At 46.3% G+C, this 24,361-nt stretch overlaps 1 protein-coding gene across 3 annotated transcripts; it reads left to right on the forward strand.

Moving 5' to 3' along the window:
- The first annotated feature begins 1,512 nt into the window (after positions 1-1,512).
- On the forward strand, positions 1,513-22,245 carry HAO1 (hydroxyacid oxidase 1). 3 transcript variants are annotated; one of them, XM_026793240.2, is made up of 8 exons: positions 1,516-1,715; positions 7,656-7,807; positions 14,601-14,856; positions 17,642-17,817; positions 18,284-18,375; positions 20,909-21,067; positions 21,324-21,393; positions 21,759-22,245. In XM_026793240.2, exons 1-8 carry the CDS (start codon positions 1,579-1,581, stop codon positions 21,827-21,829), a joined length of 1,113 nt encoding a protein of 370 aa, XP_026649041.2. In that variant the 5' UTR covers positions 1,516-1,578; the 3' UTR covers positions 21,830-22,245. The 3 variants fall into 3 exon arrangements, with proteins under 3 accessions (XP_074392721.1, XP_026649041.2, XP_074392720.1); XM_074536619.1 differs by lacking the exon at positions 7,656-7,807; XM_074536620.1 differs by lacking the exons at positions 18,284-18,375; positions 21,324-21,393; positions 21,759-22,245 and having other exon boundaries at positions 1,513-1,715; positions 20,909-21,047.
- The last annotated feature ends 2,116 nt before the right edge of the window (positions 22,246-24,361 follow it).

Consider the following 24,361-nt stretch of genomic DNA (forward strand, 5'->3'; position numbering starts at 1 on the left):
AATGAGAAGCCAATTACTTGGAGGGAAGCTGTGTGTGTTGGTGTCAGATGTGCTGGGAGACCTGATACTAAATGTCACATTTTCCTTAGTTTTGCTCCCTGTGTGCTGATACTGGCACCTTCCAGCTCAGCCCCATGGCAAGTGGTGCATCCTGCTGGAGGCTGCAGTTCCAGTTGGACCCCTGGGCTCTGAGGAGCATCCTAAGGCGTGTTGGCTGCATTGCAGTAGGAATTCAGTGGTCCCAGGGGGCCTTTGGGGTGTGAGTGGCACCTGTGGGAGGATCCAGAGAAGGTGGCACCGGAGAAACGTCACTGCAGGGGAGGAAAGAGGAGCTCTGAGCCCGAGTGGCAAATTAGGGCAATTAAAGTAAATCACCAATATCCTGTGAATGTGGCACAGAAGCATCCAACTGGAAAAATAAATATCAGGGTGGGAAGAGTTTTGAGGAATACAGATATTACAGATCAGGGAGAGGGGAACAGTGGTGCCACACTATTGTTGCCTCCAGAAATTTTTGCGACTTCCCAACATAAAAACCTTTTGAGTTCATTAAGGTTGAGCTCAGCTGCACACATTAGAATGTTCAGCTATCATGCAGCACTTCCTTTCTCATGCTCCAGGGTAAATACCTGTTTTTAGCACAGATGATGTCAACTTTACATAAATGCAAGCAGACGTGTCCCCAGTTTTTTGCTGCAAGCGCAGTGAAGTGCCAAGGTTAAAGCAGTTTGCATTTGAATTGTTTATGACACTGATATGTGAAAAATGCCTCATGGTGTAATTGTGTGTAAATTGATATTAATGTGCTGTCTGCAGCTGAAAAAATGAATATATTCACATGATATACTCTTAATTTCCCTGTCAAACAATTACTGTAAACTCCTTTCAAACTCTGCTTATTTTTTAAAATTTAAAACAAGGAGTAATGAAGAAATGCGAACCAAGTGTTGCGCTTTGGATGAGGGTTGTGTCTTTGAGAAGATGATTTTATTTCCAGCCAGTGAGTGCATCTGACTCCTGAGGAATAACAGGAGCCCTCTGGGTTGTGGAGATGGAATTACCTGGAAATCAGGAGCTGTTTGCCCAAGGATGTCTGGCAGCTGGGGCTCTGCAACTGGCCTTGGTATCCAGGATTCTAATGGCAGTAACTGCAGTCTCACCTGTGTTAGGTGTTACCCTGTGTGTGCAGGCTGGGAGCTGCTTTTGGAAATCCTCCAAATCAAGATTGTATTTTTTGGGTGTGAGCAAACTTCCTGCTTTCAGTCTCCTGGGTATTTTGGGTGACAGAGGGGAATGAACATTTCTGTTACTGGAGCTTTAACTATATATTTCTTTCCTTGCTTACTAATTCTCTTCCTTTTTACCATATTTTATTCTGGTTTAGGTTGGCCTTGACCACATGAGCTAAAAGATGGTGCTGAAGTCCAGTGTGACACAAGAAGTTAGTGTACTTTTTTTTTTGGAAGGGGGGGAATGTAGACAAGTGGACTCTTGATGAGGTCCCATATTAATGATTTACAGGCAGAACTCTGGAGTTTAAAGGAGTGGGAATACAGTAAGCCAGCGGGACCTGCAGCCATGTCTGGCAGGCCGGTGTGCATTGCAGATTTTGAGGAGTATGCCAGAAGCTTCCTGCCCAAGTCTGTGTATGATTATTACAGCTCTGGGGCGGATGACCAGGAAACCCTGGCAGAGAATGTGGCAGCGTTCTCCAGGTAGGAGGCGTTCCCCAGAAGCCTGGGGTGGGAGGCAGGGGGTGTAAGTTCTGGTGGATTTAGTGGTGCAATTTTAGATTTTTCTCTGTGAACAAAACTCAATTTTTCTGCAACGTCTTTCTATTTTAGCAGAAAGACTCTCAGCTGATTTTTCAGGACAACTCTCTCCCCTTTCACTCCTCCACCTAACAATTTCTGTCAAAAAGCAGTCCCTAAAATCCATTAGCACCTTTTTAGTTTTACCTGCATTTGGGTTTTTTTGTTAACAGAAATTCTTTTCAGAGTCTTTCAGCTCCAGTATTTAATCAGCCAATGAAGCTGTAATTTCTACATTTTTGGTTACAGTGCCAACAAGAGATGCCTGGGGTAGAGTTGTACTTTTTAGGTCCCTAGTCAGTTTTGCCTTTTCCTTGGTTCTCCTGAACTGAGTTAGTGCTGTGGCCTTCCCAGATGAGAGCTGCAGAAGGAGTTGCATTTCCCAGCCCTGGGGAAAGCCAGGGCTCAGTCTGAGCTGTGCTCAGCGGTTTCCAGCAGGTCAGCCCTTCACCAGGGGGTACTGTAAATGCTGGGAACTTTTCTAAACCACTTCTGACTTAGACTGACCCTCTAAACTGACCTGGGCTCAGGTCAGCCTTAGCCTCAGAAGGACAAGGTCAGCACCAAGTCAGGGGCACTTGCTGTGGAAGTGTCACAAATGGCATCCATCAGTTGGCTCCCTGCTCCCAGATGTCCCTGAGCAGGGCAGAGGGCAGGAGCAGCTGGAGGCTGCTCCCCCCAGCCCAGCTGAGCCCAGTCAAGCTGCTCAGACAGCTGCTGACATCTCCTTCCTTCTGGGGCTCTGTTGGTGCAGGCGTTTAACCCCTGCACTTGTCTTTGCTAAGGCTTTGTCTTTAGTTCCTCTGATCCTAACCAAACAAACCATGACTGTCCTGGCTTATCCTTGCTTTTCTCCCTCTCTGCTTTGCTACTCACTGCTCCAGTTGCTTTTCCACAGGCTCTGGGCCATTCAGCTGAAATCTGATGCAAGTTGAAGGTTGTAGGAGACTCTGTGATAATTCATTTAGCAGGATCTCAAAGAGTCAGAACCTTAAAATTAAGGACACGCATAGAAAAGCTTTATAATGTCAAGAGGAGACAACTCACCTCCAGTGCTTATTCCAGACCTCCTAGCTCCATGCAGAAGCTGCCATCACAGAAACTCCCCTGCTCAAACACAGCCAAAAGAGGAGTGAATAGGAGCAGGAGAGGATGGAGCAGCACTCACCTGATTTTTATTGTACCTTTTTTAATGCTTCCAGATGCTCTGATGCTACTTGCCCTCATAAAAGCAAAATGAGACATTAAGGGAAGGACTCTCCAAGGAGCATTTGCAGGCAATAAACTGCAGGAGCAGTGAATATTTGGCTTGTAACTGCTGAAGCTGATCATGCTGAGGTGGGATCTAAAGCTGCCAGACAGGCTAACAGAGCTGGGCACATCCCTTGCTGTGCTGGCAGCAGCAGAGCAGGGAGATAAGGGCAGCCCTGCTCTGAAGCTGTTCCTGCCACAGGGATGGGTTCCTCTGATAAGAGACCCCCTTGCATTAGGCTGGTTGCCTGTGGGCTTCAGGCTTGCCTCATCTTTCCTGAATCTTCTATCAGATTTTCAGTAGAGCCCTCCAGTTTTAGGTGTTTGAAACTGTGGTGTTTGCAGGCAGCCTGGGACTGAAGGAGATGCTCATTAGCAGTGCCTGAGACATTAAAAGAAATCAGTGACTCTTGGTGTGGCTGGAAGTCCCTCAGTGCTGTGTCCCTGCCCCTCAGCAGAGTGGGGAGGAAGGGCTGGGAGGGGTTTCTGTCTTTGCTCTCCCTCCCTTTGTATTTATCCAACATAAAACAAGATCCCCATTTCTCAGCACGTGGAATGCTGCCATGAACAGTCCTTAGACCATGTTTGCAATGGATGCCTGGGAATACATTCCTAAAAGGTAGACCCTGCTATCAAGACTTAGTAATATTTAAGTTTATAAGATCTGTTTGACACAAGGGGCTTTGAAGAACCCTTCTTTTCCCCTGGATGCTGTTGGGAGAAGCTTGGCCCAGCTGTTACAGGTAGGGAAGTGCTGCTTACTCTGACGCTCACACAGTCCTGCTGTTCCTGCTGCAGCTTGTGGGTAAATAAAGTCAGATGGACTTTACACCCCCGAGGCACAAAGATCACCAAGTCAGATGATTTTGTGAAAGACTGGAGTATGTTCAGCTTTTTTTGCCATTGATTTCTCCTGTCAGAAAGCTTAATTGCAGGGTTCAGTCTGATTTAGAAAATTTGCAGATTATTAAATACTTGGAAATTTGAATGGAAGCGAAAGCACAAAGCTGAACCAGAAGCAGGAATGGTTAGGCTTTACCTTCATGGTGCAGGATTATTCAGGTGAGGTGTGAGGGTGCAAAACCAGTGCTGGGTTCATCTGAGTTCTTTTATTTTTTTTTTGGCAAAGGTTTCATTTCTGGAGAAATAAATAGATGATCTTTTTAAGGACTAGTATTACTACTGTTATTAAGAATGGACCCTAATGGATGGTTGTGTTGCTAGATCCTGCAGTATCTTTAGAATACTCCATGCAATTTTTGGAGCAGCACAATTCATAGTCATTGGATTATAAAATGAATGTCTTGGCCTCTTGGCCTTGAGGTGCTTTGTGTAATCAGCTCCCAGAGTCCAAGCTGCCTCCACAAGGACAGTGTTTAAGGTGAGTTTAACCCCAGGTACAGCAGCTCTCCTGGGACTGAGGGAAGAACCAGCACATGGGTGTTGACATCAGTGTGTTCTGCTGAGGCCAGAAAAGTATTGCTTATGCATAGTTCTCCAATGGTCCTGGCAGAAGTGAGGTCAGGAAGGATGATTTGGGATGGCAGAGCATCTGTCATTCCCTGTGGTGCCTGCCTGCCTTCTCCTTGGGTTTGCTCTGCACCCTGGAATGCTGAGTGTCCTCCCAGGCCTGTCTGGAGCTGAAATCCCCTCTGGAGTTGTCACAGAAGTGAGGGGCCTGGATGGAGAAGAGAGGATGAAGAAGAGACCTTGTCAGGATGCCTTTGGCTGATGGCATTCCGGAAATGAGTCTGGAGCCTCCCCTCTCAGCATGCCAGGAGGGTGATGTGGAGCAGGCTCCTGCTAATCCACCCTGCCACGGAATTCCTGCAGGCCTTGGGAGAAGCTGCCTAGTTCTGTCGTGTGCAAGGAGCAGCAGCTGCTGCTTCAGCAGTGCATCATCAATTCATCAGTTGAGTTCATCAGGGCGGGCTTTCTGCAAACTTCCTGCTACCTTATAGCAGTTAAAGACATTAAAATGGCCACAGAGGTAATTTAAACACTGGTTAGAAAAGCAAGGCTGATGGTGGGACTGGGTCAGACAAGTCTGGGAAGTTCAGGGCAGAAAAGGAAAGGAATGCTTGGAATAATTATTCAGTTGTGTTGTTGTGATGTCTTTCACCTCAGATTCCCAGTGCAGCACAAAAAGAGTGTGGATGGCAAAACATGCTGGGAGGGAAGAGAACGTTCCCCAAGGAAAAGCAGCTGCTGCTTAGCCTGGCACAGCACCAGCCCCTGAAGGGAAGTAGAGCTGTAGGAGACAGAAGGGCAGCAAACTGGGTTGGGTTTAGGATGGAGGCTTGGCTTGAGCACTGTCTTTGTCCAAATGCGCTTCTTGCCCTGCAGCACGAGGGGATTTGGGACAGCTCAGGAGAGGACAAGAGGAAATGCTTGAAAATATGGTGCAGTTTGAAAATTTCCATGTTTTTCCCAACTGAAAGCAGCTAGTGCTTCCCTCTTACCCCACTGCATGCTCAAATTTTTTTTGAGCATGGAGAAAAAAGCAAAGACCTCAAAAGATTAATCCCCCTTCCTTCCCTTTAATCCTTCCTTCCAAACAGCTTTTAGCTGGAGCTGCCTGAATTGGGAGTGCTTGCTGCCTTCCCTCTGCAGCACCTCCTGCTTCCAGCTGGGAACAAGGATGCACTCACTCTCACTTGCTGGTTGCAGCACACCCGTGTGGACTTGGCTGGGAAACATGTGGGTGAAGAGGAGATGATGAATTTAAAATAAATCCAAGTTTTTTTCCAAAATGGGCAGGAAATGTTCACTGAGGGACTTGGAGGAAGCAGGTGCTGTGTGCAGCCCAGTGAGTGTGCCCTGGTGGTGGGGAAATGCTGCCTGTGAGCTTCCCTTGCTGCTGGGAAGGGCATTTCCCTGCCCAGACCACACTGGTGTCAAGCGTCTGTCCAACTTAGAGCTGCAAACACCCGAGTTCCCAAAGCAAGAGCAGGTTTTACTGAGGGACAATGATACTCTGGTGTCTTGGTGCTTTTGTGGGAGTGCTGAGTTCTGTGTCAGGAGCACCTGCTGGTGACCTGATCAGGGATCTCTGCTTGGGACTGCATCACTTCTCTTGCATGCACTGCGGGGAGGGTTTTGGCTCCTCCTGTTTCTCTTCCCAGCCAGAAGCACCACAGGGATGTTGTACCTCAGGACTGACCCTCACAGGCTGGCTGTGAGATGGCAGAGGCAGGTGCCAGTGTGAGAAACCAGGAGCCTGGGGAGCAGGGGAGATGCTTCACATCCTTCGTGCTTTTGGGTTTGACTGCATAAATCAGCAAGGTTATAAAGGGATTTTTGTTTTCTTTCTTTCCTGGGAAAAGATACCTCGGGGCAGAGTGGAAGCCTTCAGAATGAGGATTAGGGAAAAAAGGGGGAGATAGTAGTGATGTTTTCTTTGTCCCACCCTCAGCCCATCCTCCCCTGAAAAATAACAAAGTGTTACAATGGCATGGAAACAAGTGTGAGGAGATGTTCCTGCCGTGTGTGTCTTGGCACTGAGCAGCACAGCTGACTTGCACAGCCACACATCTCATTCCAAGCATCATAACTGTCCTCCTCCTCCCTGGGGAGCACTGCCTGCAGAGCTGGCACAGCCCCAGGCCTTCAGAAAGGTGGGATCTGCCCCAGGCTTTTTGGGGAAATGTCTCTTGATCTTTCTATAAAACAGATTTTCATTTTAATGCCCAAGCTCACCTCTGCTCCCTGTTGGAGGGTAGCAGTGGCTCTGGTTCTCTCTCTGTGCTGGTAATTACAATATTATCAGTCTTGAGCATTCTGGTGCTGAGCAGTTGCAGTATTAGCAGTATTAGACCATACATTTTTAATTCTTCTCTGCAGTTACAGTTCAGAAACCATGGGAGCCCTTGGGGAGGGAGGGAGGCAGGCCTCGGTGGGAGTCGGTGCTTGCAGCGAGGCTTTGGCCTGGCTGAGCTCAGGAGAGGCAGCCCCAGGTGTGGCACCCCCTCTTGTGGCTCCCAGTGGTGGCAGTGCTGTGACAGCCCTAAATGATGGGACCAGTCCCATGGCACGGGTATCCCCAGCAATGCAGCCCTGCTCCAAAAACCCTGGGTGTTATGGTGCCTAGTTGATGCCCTAATAGGGATCATGGTCTTCTGATGCTGTTTTGTGGGTGGGAGGTGAAAAAAGGTAAATTTGTGTGTGCAGCCTGGCTGCAGTGAACTGTAATTTCAGGTTAAGTGTGGTTTAGTTTGCTCTGTTTTGGAAAAGGGAGTTCCAAGCCTGCAGGCCAGGCTTGTGTTACCAATAATCCCGTGTCTGCTGGTTCCCGTGTGCACACAGCCTCTGGCACCCAGTTCTGCCCCGAGGCTTTCAGGGGGCTGGGGCTCACCACAACCTCATTGTTTTACAGCTCCTCTCTTTCCTTTCTAACAACGCCAGCCAGAAATGTTCAAGGGCTCTTTGCCTCCTTCACCCTCGCTGCTCTTTGGTCCCTCCAGGTGTGGAGCACCTGCAGGGGTTTTGCTGCAGCTCTGGGTGGCACAGTGGGGTTCTGACAGCAGCACCAGCTGCTCCTGTGCGTTCCCCTGCTGCAGCCCTTGAAATCCGGCGTATCTGTGTGTGTGGCAGGTGGAAGCTGTACCCGCGGGTGCTCAGGGACGTGTCGGTGATGGACCTGTCCACCTCCGTGCTGGGGCACAGGGTCACCGTGCCCGTGTGCGTGGCCGCCACCGCGATGCAGCGCATGGCTCATCCCCTCGGAGAGACGGCCACAGCCCGAGGTGAGCGGGGAGGGACAGGGCGGGGCCTGCCTGGGCATCCCGGCTGGCTCGGGCTCCTGCGGGCTCTGAGCTGCTGCTCGGGGTTGATTCTTGCCTTTGTGCCTTTGTTTTTTACTCTTTCACTCTTGTTGTGGTTTCCCTCTCTATGAAACGGGGGGGGAGGGGGGGAGGGAATAAAGGATACAAGAGGGGAATAATTTGTTACCTATATAATTGAAACACCTATCTACCCATCCATACATTCTGTGTTACTGTAAACATTGTCACAGCAACGTTCTTCCCGTTAGAGAATTGACTCCAGAAATTGAGGCCTTTTTTTTTGCCTGGCAAAAACCCTCGCTTGGAAGAGAGCTCTTTGAGAGCATCCCAGGGAGGCAGTGAGATAAAGGCCCCTCTGGGCTGGAAGCTGCACAAAGATGTTGCCAGAGGCTGCTGCTCAAAAGGATGCTAACCAGAATTCAGATGGAGAACTGTCTCCTGCTCCTTTAACTCGAGCTGCAGGATGGCACTAAATCTGAATAAGGGGTGCGGGCTGTGCATTTCAGTGGAAAAAGGAAAAGGGCACGAAACCTAAATAGGTGATGTTTAAAAAAGCATTAATCCTGCGCACGGCTGGGTTATTCATCTGGCAGCCTTTCCATGCCCAGTGCAGCAGCTCTGGTGTGAAGCGAGCGGAGTTGTGAGCGCTGCAGCGGGAGCTGCTCTCGGTTCTCATGGCTGTGCTGTGCTGTGCAGGGGGTGAGAGCTGCAGCTCTGTCTGTGCCAAACTCACCTCTCCCATTTCTCAGCCCGTTCGGGGCCGCGCTTTCCCCGCCCAGCAGAGTTAGGCGGATCCGCCGCTGCTTTCCCTGTGTGTAGGTGCCGGCTGCTCCACGCGATGGCGCTGCAGCCCCTCGGATCGCTCCGGGAAGGGCCGCTGCTGCTGCCCCATCCTCTGGCAGCCCCGCCGGTCCCTTCTGGGCCAGGTCCTGCAGGGAGGGAGCTCTGAAACATTGAGTGCAAACATTAATGCGACGGTGAGAGCGAGATTTGGAACGCAACATTCAGGATGTTTCTTAGCAAACATTCCTCTGATGCTGCACCTGGGCACATTTTAAGGCATAAATCTTCAATGGCATGCAAAGTTGAGTAGTGCAGTAAGGCTGAATGCCACATTTGCAAACTTTAACACATGATTATTGCATTTAATGTTCCTGGGTTTCCAAGCTGGCACAGGTCAGTGTACTGGCACCACCAAAAGTTCAAATGTGTGGTCCAGTAAACTTATCTATTGGAGCTGGCAAATTTTTCATTGCTTTCAAAGGATTGGCGGTGTTAAAATCACATCCTCTGTGTTGCACTGGCATTTGGGGGAGAAAAAGAATGGTTTTGTGCTGTTAGAGGAGGAGAGGGGCACTTGGTGCCAAGCTTTTGGTTTGACCTTATGACAGAAATCAGCTGTAAAGTACATATTTGGTTTAAGGGTTCTCTTAAACTTGGGACCCTTGGGATCAGGGGGTTTGCCACATCCAACTTCTGTTCCAGAGGTGGCACAGAGTGAGCAAACTCTTGGTTGCTTTAATTCAGCTTCTGCTTCAGCTGCATGGGTTTGCACAAGCCAAGGAAGCCTGATCCATAGCCCTGTGGCTGCTGCCAAGCCTGGCATGCTCCATAAGCCTGGCTGTTCTTGGTGTGCAGGATGTGCTGTTTGGGGTGGTGCCTCTGCCGTGGCCATGGTCCTTGAGAGGCACAGCATGGCCCGAGTCCTGTCCCTTCCCAGGCAGTGCCCTGCCTCCTGGTGGGGCACAGCAGTTCCCAGAGGAGCCTCCCTGTGTGCCACCAGTCAGCCTTGAGCTCCGGGATAATCCTGGTTCTCACCACGCTGCCCTGCAGAGCAGGGAGGTGAGGAGAGCAATGGCAGCTCCTTCCCTGAGCACCGGGAACAATGCTTAAAGAATTCCCTGGAGTGACAGGAATTGTCTTGCTTGGAGCTGCTCTGCTCTCCCAGCAGGTTTGGCCATGGCTGTAGGGTCAATGTCCCCTCTGGGGACAAGGGCGTGTCATGGTGTCCCTCAGAACTCCCTGCCCTCGCAGCTTCTGGCTCTGGGGCCTGTCAGGGCCTGGGGCCTGCTGCCCCTGAGGGATGCTGTCCCACAGCAGCCAGGCTGCTGGAGAAGGGTGTGCACCCTCCCAGGGCAGGGCAGGGTCTGTCAGCTCAAACACCCTTCACAGGCAGTGCTTTTGTGTGAGTAAATAATCTTTTCTAGGGAAAACAGCCAGTTGTCATTTTAAGACTTGCTGGTGACAGGCCAGCCAATATAATGTAAGTTATTCAAAGGTTAGGTGAGTCCACTCTGAGCAGAATAAACTGCATTAATGGTCAAATCTTGTCAAACAGCCTCAAATCCACATGTTGCCTTTACTCCTATTAGCTAGACTTTAAAATAATGACTTTTTAAAAATGTCTATGCAGGCTGTAATAAGGCTGCTCCTCAGTTTTCTCTGACTTTTGTCCGAATGTAGCAGGAGTCCTTCCTTACAGAGAAAGCTCTCTTGTCCTTGAAACAATTTCATGCACCTTGGCAGTTGTCCCAGTTTTTCTAGGTCTTCCTTCAAGTATATTCCCTGGCATTTTAGTTGTAGCTCATCAGTGTATGTGGCAATTTTCCAAAGAATGGATTTTCTGTTCAGTAGAGACTGAAAAATTGGGAGGAAAATTGTTTTGGATTAACTGAAATGTTTCATTTGATCCAAAACATAATGTTTTATTTCATTTTCCTACTGGCTAATGCTTTTAGCTATAGTTCTGTTTTGAAACAAAAGTGTCAGCTCAGGAGAAAACATTTCCATTTTGAAAAGATCAACACATGACATTTTGACTTAGGTGTTTTTTTCTCATCCTTCCCACTCCAATTTCAACCTCTCTGACTAAAAATATTTGCCAAATTTGATGAATAATCTTTGCCACTAAAGAGCAAAAGGTTGTTCTCTAAACACTTTTCAATGGAACCCTTCTGATTCTATGGGATCTTTTTCCTCTTGCTTGTCCACCAGCAGATTCCCTGTTCCTCCAAGCCAAGGCCTTCCTTTGCCACCCTGACTTCATGCTGTGCTTGCAAACCAACAGGACCCACTTTGAGTACCCTGACTCAGAATCCTGTGCACCACCCAGCTGCTCAGCAAGAAGTAGATGAGGTGTTTTGCAACCTTAATTGATCATGAACAGATCTGTAGCATTATTTTATTGAGATTTGTCTTTATACTCCTGCTCATTCCATATTGCACTTAATGAGTGGTTTAAATTCCTGTTTTCACCTCACAACAGCATTGCAGAGCCTGGCTTCTCCATGAATGGCAGAAAATCAGGCTGAGAACCTGACTGTGCTCTTGGCCAGGTATTTTGGGAGCTGTCCCTGACAGTGCTCAGGCTGGGCTTTCTGTGCTTGCCCTGTGCAGCTGCACTGCTGCCCCTGTCCAGGCTGCTGCTGAGGCAGGAAGGGTTTCACCATCACCTGCCCCCTCTGCTCTGCCAAATGGAGCACAGCAGTGCTGACTGCAAAGCTGTTCTGTTCCCCCTGCTTTACAGAGCTTCTGGCAGCTCTGTCATTCCCACTGGAGAGGGAGCAACACCTTTGTTCCTTTGGCTCTTAACAGGTTGCTACTGTGCCTTTTCTCTCTGTGATGCTGAGCACTGAAATTTGGGTTTCCTCTGCCCGTCAGACATGGCTGTGACTGGGAAGAGGGGAATTGGCCATTTATTACATTTTGTGCTCAGCCACAGTGAAAGCAGCAGGACCCTGTTACCTGTGTGGTGATCAAAAGGTGAGGTTGATTTTGAGATATGAAAATTAATGTGAATCCAGAGGCATGGTGGGGGAGGATGCTCTGAGGCTTCAGGATGGAAAAAGGGCTAAGAAAAGTCACTGCTGTGTTCCCCACTGGGGCTCCCCAGTGCATCCTGCCCCATTTGTTGCTGTGTGAAACACCTCAGTTGAGTTTTCCAGAGTGAATGGCTTCCAAGTGCCAGAGGGGAGGTTTGGATTGGCGTGAGGGAGAGATTCTTTACCTTTCTGTGATCCCATGGGCTCCCCAGCTCCCTGTGCGTGGCTCCTGCTGTGCTCTCTGCTGTCACAGAGCCCAACAGGAGCCTCCAGGGTGTACAAGGGTGAATTAATCCTTTGGGCAAGGCTCAGGATTAAAAGAAGACCTGGGGGAAAAAAAATCCAAAAAGAACAAGCAACTAAAAGCAATCATGCAATGGCATGAGGAAAGGCTGGTTTACAAAAACATCTCGTGCTTAAACTCTGGCAAATGTCACACTTTGCAGCAAGAGCATCCTGTGGGAATATGGCTGTCGTAGGACTGATTTGAAATAATAACTTGCAGCACCCCAAAAGTAAGTGTAAAATATGGCTGTTAGAGGAAATTAATTGCTTCTGTTTTCTTCAATTGCAGCTAAATGTGTGAGAAGTTGGAGCTATTTTTAGAGAAACCTAATTTGAGGTAGAAAAAAACCCAAGCAAATCTGGCAGCCTCTGTATCTCATGGTTTTAGAAGTCTAAAAATTGTCAAAATAAGCTTTAAAATGATCAAGATCAAGCACAGATTGACCAAAACTGAAACTGGGGATTTCTAAAACCTTGAAAAATTTTGTCTGTGAACTTTGGATTTGCCTGAGAGACCTAAACTGCGTGTGTGGAGCTGGTGCTTCACCAGAGAGCTGTGAACTTTGCAGGAGAGACGAGGGGAATTTTGTGAGCATGCTTGCATGAAAATGCCATAACAGCCAGTTTGGGATGGCTGAACTCTCATTGAACCAAACTGCTTAAACCTGATCTTAAATAAGAGAAAGGCACTATTTTCTCTATTGCTACATGGGCAGCTAAGTTGAAAGGATATGGTGATATCCCATGATTCATATCTTCTCTTCACCAAAAATTATTTATTGTGCAGTTTCTAACTAAATTTTGCTTTTGCAATAGAGGTAGGCGTGAGAATAAAAGGCAAAAATGGAAATAAATGGATACCTAAAGGCAGCTTGAACCATAACATTTACATTTCTCCCTTATCTGATGTGAGGGTTTTGCAATTCCTGGGTTTGCAGCATTCCCAGTACAGAGGGAATTGTGTCCAGCAGTTTAAAGCAGGGGCAGGAGATGGTTTCAAACTGGAAGGGTTTGGGTGATTGCTGCTGGATTTCCAGTGAGGGAAAACTGGCTGGTGGCCCTGGGAGGGTGTAACCAATTTGTTTGAATAAGCTGTTCATAAGTTTCCACTCCAAGAGGCTTGTAATCCTTATTTAATAAAATGTTGTCATAAAGACCACTTTTTAATTCCTCCATGGGCTGGGGATGACGTCTTGAAACAGAGGTCCATTTACATTAAAAATATGCATACTGTGGTAGACCAAGGAAAACGAGGCTTTCTGTAATATTTCTGAGTTTTACAGTGTTTTCACTTTATTTTACAATAAGTGACAGATTACTCCAAAAAGAATGAGTGACAGGTTCAGAAGAACTTATCTGTGTGAGGTCAGCTGGTGCAGCCTGGGCTGGCAGCCTGTCCTGGTTTGATGCTGGCACAGTCTTGGGGGTTTGCAGTTTATTGCAGCCCCAAGACAAATGGAAAGTCTCTGTTTCGGCCTGAATGTTCAAAGAATGAATCGGAGTTCTTCAGTTTTTGGTCTCAGAGTTGTTTATTGTGTCTTATCTATAACTTTTTTCTCCTGTCCAGCCGAGGTGCGTCCAGCAGGACCGACAGAGGCACCCTGACTGCCCCGGGGCTGTGTGATCTCTTTATACTACAAACTATGCATACAATGTTTACAATTACTTTCCAATATCTATCACCTATGTTAGATAGTGAGCTTCTACTCTAAACCAATCCCTAACATCACAGCAGAAGATGGAGGCAGAGAAGAAGATGAAGAAGAAGGGCCAGACATGCCCAAGTCTGTGAGAGTGTTCACAGGGGTTCTTGGATGAGGGAAGAGATAAGGATCTGACTCCATGTTTCAGAAGGCTGATTTATTATTTTATGATATATATTACATTAAAACTATACTAAAAGAATAGAAGAAAAGGTTTCATCAGAAGGCTGGCTAAGAATAGAATAGCAAAGAATGATAACAAAGGTTTGTGTCTTGGACTCTCTGTCCGAGCCAGCTGACTGTGATTGGCCATTAATTATGAACATCCAATGTGGGCCCATCAAAGATCCACCTGTTGCATTCCACAGCAGCAGATAACCATTGTTTGCGTTTTGTTCCTGAGGCCTCTCAGGAGGAAAAATCCTAAGGAAAGGATTTTCCATAAAAGGTGTTTGTGACACAAGTCCCTCCGTCTCGTCCCTCAAACCCCTATTCTAAAAACCCTAAAATCTACTTTTTCACCTAGTGATAATTTTATTATTACACTACTTAAACCTCTGTGGCTTTCAGGTCTTCATACAAAGCTGGTACTTTGTTCCATGGGTCATAATCAAACCTGCAGGTGTTCTGGGCTGTGTGCCAGGGTCTCCGAGCCCCCTGGCAGGGGTCCTGGCAACTCTGCACACCCAGAGGGATGTACCGAGTTCTGCCAGCACAATGCTAGTGCTCCCATGACAATATATGTTCCCTGGTGTCTGCTGTGAGATGTGACAGGAATAGAGCAAAGCAGGCTCCAGCTTAGGAATGGGCATCCCAAAAAAGCTCACTTCTGCCCATGCAGAGGGCGATTTTTGGGAGGCGAAGTGGCAGCACCCAAAAACCTGGAAGCTTTAAGTGCATTTATTTGAATGCTCCTGTTTAGACTGTCCCTCTGTGTTCCCGCAGCGTGCCAGGCCGTGGGCACGGGGATGATGCTCAGCTCCTGGGCCACGTCCTCCATTGAGGAGGTGGCGGCGGCGGCGCCGGCCGCCCTGCGCTGGCTGCAGCTGTACGCGTACAAGGAGCGGCGGGTGACGGCGGCGCTGGTGCGGCGCGCAGAGAGCGCCGGCTTCCGCGGCATCTTCCTCACCGTGGACACGCCCTACCTCGGCCGCCGCCGCGCCGACGTGCGCAACCGCTTCCAGCTGCCCCCGCACCTCAGGTACCGCTGCTGGCTGAGGGGCTGGGACGGCGCCGCGGGGTGCTGGGGGACATGCTGGGGCCGGGAGCGCCTCTGTGCGGCTGTGCGTGTGTCTGCCTGCAGCACAACATAGCTTTCCCGGCTCTTGGCACGCTAAAAGATGCTGTGCCAGGCAGGCTGCTGGAGTGAGACACGTGGGGCAATTCTTTGTGCACGGATCAATGTGCTCTTTGCTGTATTTAAACAGGGCAGAGCCTGGAGTGACCTGCTCTGATGTTGAACTGGGATCCACCAGCAGAATGGGCTGGGCTCCAAAAGTGGGCCAAGAGATGTTAAGGTTGCTCTTCCAAAAGATGTTATGGTTGCTCCTGCGTTGTCCTATGACACTGCTCTGGGTCCAGGACCATGTTGATACCAACTGCAGAGCCCCTTTTCAAGTAACTCCAACTCTTCTTTTATTCCAATACAGAAACATGTGGATATCAATCTTTCTAAATTCTCCATGAGGGCAATTTTTACCCCACAGTGTGTTTTGGGACATTTTCTGCATCTCAGAATTTGTGGCATCACCATTGTTTTCAGTACTAATTCTAGTTCCTCCCCACTGCAGGGGCAATGAGGATTTCAATTTTAACAGAGTTAAACCAGGATTTTAACCTTACAATGGTGTTTAAGTGCTGATTTGCTTGGCCTTTTGTAAATACAAATTGATAAGACTAGAGACTCCCCTGATAAACATATGCTGAAGCGCTGGCACCGTTCGAGCAGCCAAGGACTGGCTGCAAGAATATTTACTCAATGGGATATCCAGGACTTGAAGCTAAAAATCTTGTGAGGTTCTTGCATGTAGCTCTTGGTAAAAACCAGAGTCTACCATGGCACATGTTAGAATTATTTACAGCATGAGAATGAAGAGACAAAGAAAATAGCTTAATGCATTTTGAAGCAGATAAACTTTGAGGTGAGTTCTGGGTGAAAGCTAGTTTTGTATATTGTCAGTGAAATTGAATTGTTCTTCCTATGTCTCCAAAGATTGTTGTGTTATACTGTACACATGCTGTAAGTAATATGTACTTAGCAAGAATCTCATCCAGAGTTTTTCTTCATTTCCATACTGTTCAAAAGGAAGATAAGCCATGGGGCTCTGCTCTTCTCTACCTTGCTGGCTAAAACCCCTCCAGAGCATGAGTGTTGGCTCTCCCCCATGCACTTGTACTTGCACCTAAGAGATGAAAGTTGAGAGAGGAACTGACCTCTGCCCTGGTTTCTCTGTTAAAGTACAGTTTTAGGGGGAAAGCACCAGAAAGCAAAAAAGCCCCAACACATCTAACATGAAAATGTACCACGCTGGTGTGTGCCCTGTGTTGTAATTGTGCTCGAGATCTGTGTTTGACACATTACCAATATACACTGACCTTTTACTTTAAAAGATAAAATTAGGCAATTAGAAAATAGCTTACTTTTTAGAGGCAATAGAATTTTAAGGCCTGGGGTTGAGGAGTTCTTGAATGTGAGTCCAACAATCTAAAGACATTTGAGGAAAGCGGGAGAGAGTTTCTGAAGCACTTTGACCCCACCACAAATATATTTGTTATATTTGCCCAAATATAACAAGGTTTTGAGTGAACAGGATGAAATCATGAGAAATTGGAGTAATCCTTGAAGGTTCCAATTCATCACTGCAGATCCCTGAGTGCTGCCTGGGCAGAGCTTTGTTGCAGAGCCACAGTGAAACTCTCCTAGCGCAGGGCTCTGCTCATTTATGTGATAACTTTTTCTTGGCTTCGGCTTTTCAACAAAGTTTCAAAGCAACAACAAGGTGCCATTGTGCTCTGAAATGTATGTAAGGCAACATTCATCCAAGTGTTGATTTGCATTCTGCAGGCCAAGAAAAACAACAGTTATTTATATAATCTTATCCATGGCTCTGTTTTTCTCTGGGCACCCCACCCTCCACAAACCAGCTGAAAAGCTGGATCTTGCTGAGAGCCTGCTCCTTTCTCGTTTGCTTCTGGGCCTGGAGCTGAACAGAAAAACCATGTGAAATGCTGCTTGTTGCAGGCATGAAATCAGCAGTGAAACCAGCCAGGTTCCATGCACAAACACTCATGCACTTCCCAAAATGTGAAAAGTGAGTATTAAATAGCTCAATGTGGAACAGGACACGGTTTCAGAAGAGCAGGGCAACTGGGACATGGATGTGCTAGAACCTGGGAGATTTTGTTGCTGAAAAACCCAAGTAACAGCAATGTTTTCCCATGAGCTTCCTTTCCTCTTTGCATTTTACAATGGAATGTATAAAAGGGACACACGGTAAACAGGCTGGCTGTTGGCCTTATTGGACAGATGAAAATTCTGAATTCTTTGCAAAGCTTCATGGACATCCATCTGTTTCATGGAGCATAAGAAAACTTTATTTCCTCCCTGATCCCCTATTCCTCTCACAGCTGAATTCCCTGGATTTGAAGAACAAAACCCAGACCTATTTATTTTGCTATAGAAGTCAGACTATTTCCTTGGCCTGGAGAAACTTGTCCCAGATTTATCACAAAACCATCACAGAAAGTAGCAAGACTTGGGGTTGGATGGGACATTAAAGATCCAATGCTTGTTTTGATTGTCAATGCTTTGTCAGCCAAAGGTTTTGGCTCACTGAGGAGGGGGATGTGACCTGCTGGGACTGGCTGGTTTTGGTCCTGCCCTGCGCTGCAGCAAAGTTTTGCCTCAGGCATGCTGCCATTAGGGACCCATGGTGACTGCAGAGAATCCTCCTCAGGCTGTTTTTCTGTCTTGTGTCACTCTTTAGCCTGAAGAACTTCTCGAGCAGTGATCTGGCCTTTTCCTCAGGGAAGGACTTTGGGGAGGACAGCGGGCTGGCCGTGTACGTCGCCGAGGCCATCGATGCCACCGTCAGCTGGGAGGACGTCAGGTGGCTGCGGGCGCTGACCTCGCTGCCCATCGTGCTCAAGGGCATCCTCAGGGGTGGGTACCCTGCTGCTTCCTGGGACAGGGCAAGGGCACGGCTCTCACCTCCTCCTGCACCACCAGGGACCCACCAGGGACGGTGTTTGTGGGAGCAGCTGCCTAAAGAAGTGCCTGCTGTTGTCCCCAACGCCACCATTAATACCGTCGTGCCAGTAATTTTGTAGTAGACAAAATCATTCAGCAAAGGAATTTCTTACCAATGAGTTCTGGAACATAATAGAGAAAATAAGGGCTAGCAACCAAGGTGGCTCCCGATCCAAAGGGATAAAATGTTCTGCTCCAACATTTCAAGCTTATTACTTAAAGATAAAACCTTTTTCTGTGTTGAGGCGAGGCTTTGGAAGGCTGAAGCCCTCAGGTGGCTTTACATGAGCTGACAATGGTTTTCTTAGTGATTCCTTGATTGTGGTGTCTACAAGCTCCCACTTATGGAGGGACACATCCTGTTTGGGTTTTTTCCTAGCTGATGATGCCAGAGAAGCTGTAAAGCTTGGGGTAAACGGGATCCTGGTGTCAAATCACGGAGCACGACAGCTTGATGGGGTCCCTGCTACTGTGAGTACTGATGCCAATATGCTCCAGTAATCTCTAATTTTCTCTGCCTTTTGGGTTCTTGTTTGCTTTCTCTGAACATGCAGAAGCTGGAGGAAAAACCTGGAATAAGTGTTCTATGCCTTAAGCCATGAGTAAAAACCTCTCTCCACTTCTCTATGTATGTCACATCGTACTCTGAGTTAGACACAGCCTTTCCTTGGTAGATCAAATTGGAAAATCTTTCAGAATTTTTTTTTCCACTCTCCTCTTCCATGTCATCTTTCTCATTCTTTTTTGAAAAATCCTCGTTGCCATTTGCAGCACACTGAAGGTTGTATTAGGGTCAGTTTTCCTCTTTTAATATTCTTTGGAGGCTTCTGAAAGATTGCAGTTAAGGAACAGCTAAAAGCAGAATGAAACTCTCCATTTTTCTCCTTTCAAGTATTTTCACCTTTGGAAAAGGGAGAGAGTGGTTAAATTACAGTTTTTCCTTTTTCCTTTTCCTTGTCATGCTACCCCATGACTTTTCCAAAGGTGAAAGGGATTTGAGTATTTCTCCGTCGGCAAAAAAGAAAGAAGTAAAGGAAAATGAAAAAGTATGTGCTCAGGATGAAGGAAAAACCCCAAAGTTCCAGTCATCATTCATCTTGCTTCATTTGGTGTGGGAAAGCTGCACAAATAAAAAGAGAATAAAAGGGAGGGGAATCAAAGCCCAGTTGTGCCTCTCTGGGTATTTCCAATATGTTCTCGATGAAAAACCTCCTGTTTTCCATGCTGGTTCCCTGAAGGGAGAGGGGAACAGGTCCTCTTGTCACCTCCTGGGAATGTATTCCCCAATTTCACTGAGAGCATTTGAAACTCTTGGGCAAGCCTGTGTGTGAGGTAATCCAACAGCAACAATGTAAAAGGTTGTTAAAAACATCATTTTGAGGAACTCATGAGGCTCAAGAAATACAAATTAATTTTTGACAGCTGTAGCAGAAGAGAAATTTGCAAACTCCTTGCTAGGATTTACTCCTTTGCCACACCACAGGGCAGAGGAAAACTGCTAAAACTGATGTGTTCCCTGGGTTTCTGGTACAGAGAACACTACTCCACAATGCCTGTTTTTATACAGAATCTGTATCAGGTCATGTGAAATGGTTCTGATTTAGAAACATAATAATTTGCTTCAGTTTCGTGGGGTTTCAGATCATGAGCTGAACCCAAGCTGGTCAATATTTCTAGTGTCTAGTTACACATTGAGGAAATCTAAGTTTTAATTATTGTTTGCATCATGCCTTAGTTATTAGAGCACTTTAATGTTGGTACGGTTTGTCAGGATGTAGAAAGTGGTCTCTGGATGTAGAAATAGATCCAAAATATGTCTGGCAAGAGAGCAAAACCAAAGGGAGGGGGAAAATCACAGCAAGCGCCAAACTTCAAGAAAATTTTAATCCAAATCTCAAAACAAAGTGCACTTTCAAGTTTTTTCCCTCCATCTTCTAGTCATTTTTATCCATTAGAAAGGAAATGAATTACATCCGTATTTGAAAGATGTGAATTTGTGTGTCTTTTGTCTTACTTCCACACACTGTTTCCAGTCTCCTTAATACTTGGCTTCTGGTGGTGCTCCTTTCCTGATTTTCATGAATAGGAACTATTTAGGTGGCCTTGTAGGAAAATTTGCCCTGTAATTAATGCTCCAGGCTTGGATTTAGGAGGCTCATCCTTTCATTGGGACCTCTTGCATGGCAAGAGGAATTACTTAATTCCCTGGTTACACACTTGTAACCTGAGAACAGTAAAAATATTTCCCCCCTTACTCTTGTGTCACTGGTGTAGGGGATAAGCTGCGAAAGGGGATGAGCAGAGCTCAGTGAAAGCAGCACACATGTGCATTAAAAGAAATTACCTCCCACCTTGCTCAAAATTTAGAGGAAAGTTAATGTTAAGTTTTTCTCTTTAGTCATTTCTGTAATTAGATGCATTTTCAAGAGGGAACGTACATTAATTAAAAATTTTCAGCCAACTCTAAGTTCCTCCGGGCATGTGTTTCTCTCACTCCTTGTCTGTAGATACACACTCTGCCTCTGGGCTCCTGAGCTGGCCCTCAGGATAAATGAATGGGAAATTTAAATAGGGAGCAAAGATAATTATTTAAAAAGTGAGCTGATCCAATTTCATCCCCAAGCTAGTGAAGGCTGGAAGTTTGGGAGGTAACACCATGAAAAGGCTTCCTTAATGCTGCTGTTTCATATATTCTGCACAAGATTCAGATACTGGCTTGTGTCAGATATGTGTCATGGGGTCAGATGCCCATTTTTTGAGACCCTGCTGATTCTCATTCTGTTTATGTGACTCTCCAAATAAATCTGACCTTCGTACGTACCTTGTACCCTGCAAAGTCACTGCTGGTTCTCAATACAAAGCTGTGTTATTTTGGGTGTATATTTAGGCATGCAACTGCTCATTAAGCTGCTGTAAAGCTTGGATCCTCTGTGTAAGAACTGGCTCAAAAAATAAATAGAGCTTCAGGAGCAGCCAAGCTGTGTTCCTGGTTTCTCTCTCCTAGATTGATGTGCTGCCTGAGATCGTGGAGGCTGTGGAGGGGAAGGTGGAGGTGTTCCTGGATGGAGGTGTGAGAAAAGGCACGGATGTTCTCAAGGCCCTGGCTCTTGGTGCCAAAGCTGTTTTTGTTGGGAGACCTGTCCTCTGGGGCCTGGCTTATCAGGTAAGTGGGGGAAAGCCCAAATGCCTGGCTGCAGATCCCTGAACTCACTGTTTAACCCTATTAAATGCACATATGTGTGTGTGTGATGCATCTGTGTGCATCCACATCATCTGATTTGCTGTCTGCTCAAATTTGCTATGAGCAACCCTCAGGATTTATGTTTGTGCAGAAAACCTTTCTTGGCACACGTATACCTGTCTGTGCCTACACACATAAACGTACACATCATAGTTCTCATTGTCTCCTAATCTCCCAGGGTGAGGAAGGAGCAAAAGAAGTTCTCCAGATGCTGAAGGAGGAGTTTTGCCTGGCAATGGCACTGACAGGTGGGACATCAGCATTTCCTCTCCAAAATCACATTTTCTCATTTGCCCCAGGCAAGGTGCTATAGCAACTTGCACGAGGGGAATGTCTGCAATCTAAACAACTTACTCTGTGGAGAAATGGGAAAAAGACTTGTTATCCCTGCCTTATAAATGGGGAACTGAGTAGATTAGGTGAAAACATTATTTTGTGAGGTTTTTTTTCACAAGGAGAGCAATAAATCCATAGAAAAATAGTGGCAAATCTTTGGTTGCTGAGGGGTGGATTTCATCTGACAGAATGGAGATTTTTATGAGGCAGATAAAGAAAAGGCTTAGAGTGGGTTGGAAAATCAGGGGCTTGAACTGATCTGCAACTTCTCCTCCAGGATGCCGGAGAGTGGAAGAAATCGACAGGACACTGATCCGAAGACATCATGCATTGTTTTCCAAGATTTAGGTCTGAAGACTCCTGCCTTGTGCATGGCCTGTTGTGCTTCCAGACAAAATCCAACTGCATTCCCTCTGTGGGCCTCCTCCTGCAGTCCTGACTGAGGAAACGCTCTGCTCTGTAGGAAATCACTTGCTGAAGAAAGAACTCAAAGCAAATTTTACAGGTGCTTCCAAATCTCTCAGGCTCTTAATGAAAGCTGTGTGATTAGAGATGGGCCTTTATACATAAAGACCAGCACAGAAACTTCAAGGTGTTTTGCAACAAATGCTGATAATTAATTTCCATGCCTGGGAGTAATTTAGCTGTTAAAGTGAAACTATAAACAGAAATGCTGAAATTTAAAATGCAAAAGATGCTTCTTGCTCACTGTTTAGAGAAACTAGTCTGTAGATTGTAGAGATTAAATCTTGCTTTCCTCTGAACAGTGTGTCCTTTCCCTAGTGACTTTATAAGCATCTGGGCTTGTGGCACGTAGGCTGTAGGAGCCCAGAGGAGTCTTTGTTTTAAGGAACCAAAGAGCAAAGCAAAACTGGGGAAATTTGGGGAAATTCAGCTGATTAAGTGGCACAAGCCCCTCTGCAATCAGACAGCTGCTATGTACATGCATTGGATGTGTGTCAGACCCTTGGCCACTGCAAGTCCCTGTAGCCCAAACTGTGCCAGCTGCATCCATCTGGAGCTCAGAGTCCCATTTTTCACCTGGACTGATTTGCTAATAGTGGCAAGGGAAGGCTGATGCTGCCTGGGAGAGTTTGTAGAATTTGCAGCCATGTGCAAAAGGGAAACTTGGATAACTGAGGCATTAACCCTTGACTTGGGAAGAGCCTAGTGGCTCTATTGAGTTTCATGCACACCCTTAAGTCAGATAAATCTCGGTGTTCTTTACTCTGCTCATGAGGAGGATGCAGAGACATGCAGGACCTGTGCCTGTGTTCTCTGAGCAACCCAAATATCCACTGAATTCAGGAGACATTTTGCAGCTGTAAAGAATAAAGGAGGTAAGACTATACTGTTCTCTTCTTGGGTAAAACCAAGGCTAGCTCTTCACCTGTCTCACCTCCCTTGCAGGTATGGCAGTTTTACAGGGAGCAGGGAAAGGCCACACAGGTTTTGAATATCTTGCTGTGAAAATTTAATGTTCATTTTCAAAGAAGACCAAAAAAGAGAAAAAACCCTTAATTTCATGGTTTCACTGACATCACCAGCTCCACCATTTGTTTCCCATCAGCCTCGTGCATTCTGACTCCCCCACTTTGCTCGGTTTGAAATATCCCTTACTGAGCTTTAGAGGCAGCTTTGTAGTGAAATGATGGAATATTATAAAGGGAACTAAAGCTGGGGCTGGAACTCGAAATGGGGAGAAAACCCAAAAGGCCACATGCCTGCCCTCCAGTTGTAAAATCTGTGCTCTTATTTACTGCAGAATGTGGTCTGTTGTGTGAGAGTTGCGTAGCAACAAAATAAAGTTTATCTGTGCAAGGAAATATGAATGTTTCTCAGAGAACAGAGAAACATAATTTCTGCTGTTTACTGCACTTATCATATCTGTTGCAATGTGGACTGTGTCAGATGTCAATTACAGACTAACTTCAGCAAGACTGTTTATCTGAGATAATATAAATGTTACTTAAAAGACAGGGGCATAATATCTGATGTTTACATGTTTAAGATCTATTTCTAAAGCTCAGAAGATGCAGTTTCCTGTCTTTGCCCCAGCCAGATTGGAGGAAAGTTCTGAAACTCTGTGGCTCAGTAGAAGTTCTGATGGTGAGGAAACCAGTTTTGTTACTTGTGCGTAGTTCACCGCTTCTAGTTCCTCTGGGATAAGGGGCTTACATTGCTTTTTCCTGCCTGTTATCTGAGAATCATCTGACTGCCTTCCAGTTCAACCCTAGTAAGACTAGACAAGCATTAAAAACCAAAATTAGAGCCAAGTACTTAAAGGCTGTGAGACTGTTAACAGAAAGTAAATTCATTTGTCTGGTAGAATTCTCTTTTTAAAATATTCCACAGTGAAGAGAATTTCTTTTGATTTTGAGACAACCAAACACAACTACTTCTTGAAATTATTAAATAAGAAAATAAAAGGTAGGAGTTCTGCTTGGTTTGGGTTAAAAAGCAGAAAGACTGAGTGTCCTCAACCATTTAAAAAACTGAACAATGTCCGGACTAAGAAAAAAAATCTATCTCCACACTTGCTTCATCTGGAGAAGCTGAGAAAAAATCAGAGCACACAGGTGATAGTAGATCTTTCTATGGTTTGTGTTTCTGAGGAGAATGTAAGTAATGTAACAACAAAAATAATAGGTCTTTGTGAAATATGTAAGTAGAAAATTATTTCTCTTAAGTAACAAGTGAACACAACAAACTTTTAGGAACAATTAGTCATAGTCCTTAGATCAAGGCACACAAGTAGAGGGGAGCAGAAGTCTTTTGTATTTTTGATGCTTTAGTGGAACTGCCTACCCAAATGGCAAATAACAAACATGATGGGTTGATTAGTGAAATTATTTTCTGGCTTCACTTGGGCTCCATATT

The sequence above is a fragment of the Zonotrichia albicollis genome, chromosome 3 (assembly GCF_047830755.1).
Source record: "Zonotrichia albicollis isolate bZonAlb1 chromosome 3, bZonAlb1.hap1, whole genome shotgun sequence".
Classification (NCBI taxonomy): Eukaryota; Metazoa; Chordata; class Aves; order Passeriformes; family Passerellidae; genus Zonotrichia; species Zonotrichia albicollis.

Coding starts and splice junctions, on each gene's coding strand:
- HAO1 (XM_026793240.2), top strand. CDS start 1,579: ATGTCTGGCAGGCCGGTGTGCATTGCAGATTTTGAGGAGTATGCCAGA. Junction 7,808..14,600: donor AGAGACGGCCACAGCCCGAG/GTGAGCGGGGAG, acceptor GTGTTCCCGCAG/CGTGCCAGGCCGTGGGCACG. Junction 17,818..18,283: donor GCTCAAGGGCATCCTCAGGG/GTGGGTACCCTG, acceptor GTTTTTTCCTAG/CTGATGATGCCAGAGAAGCT.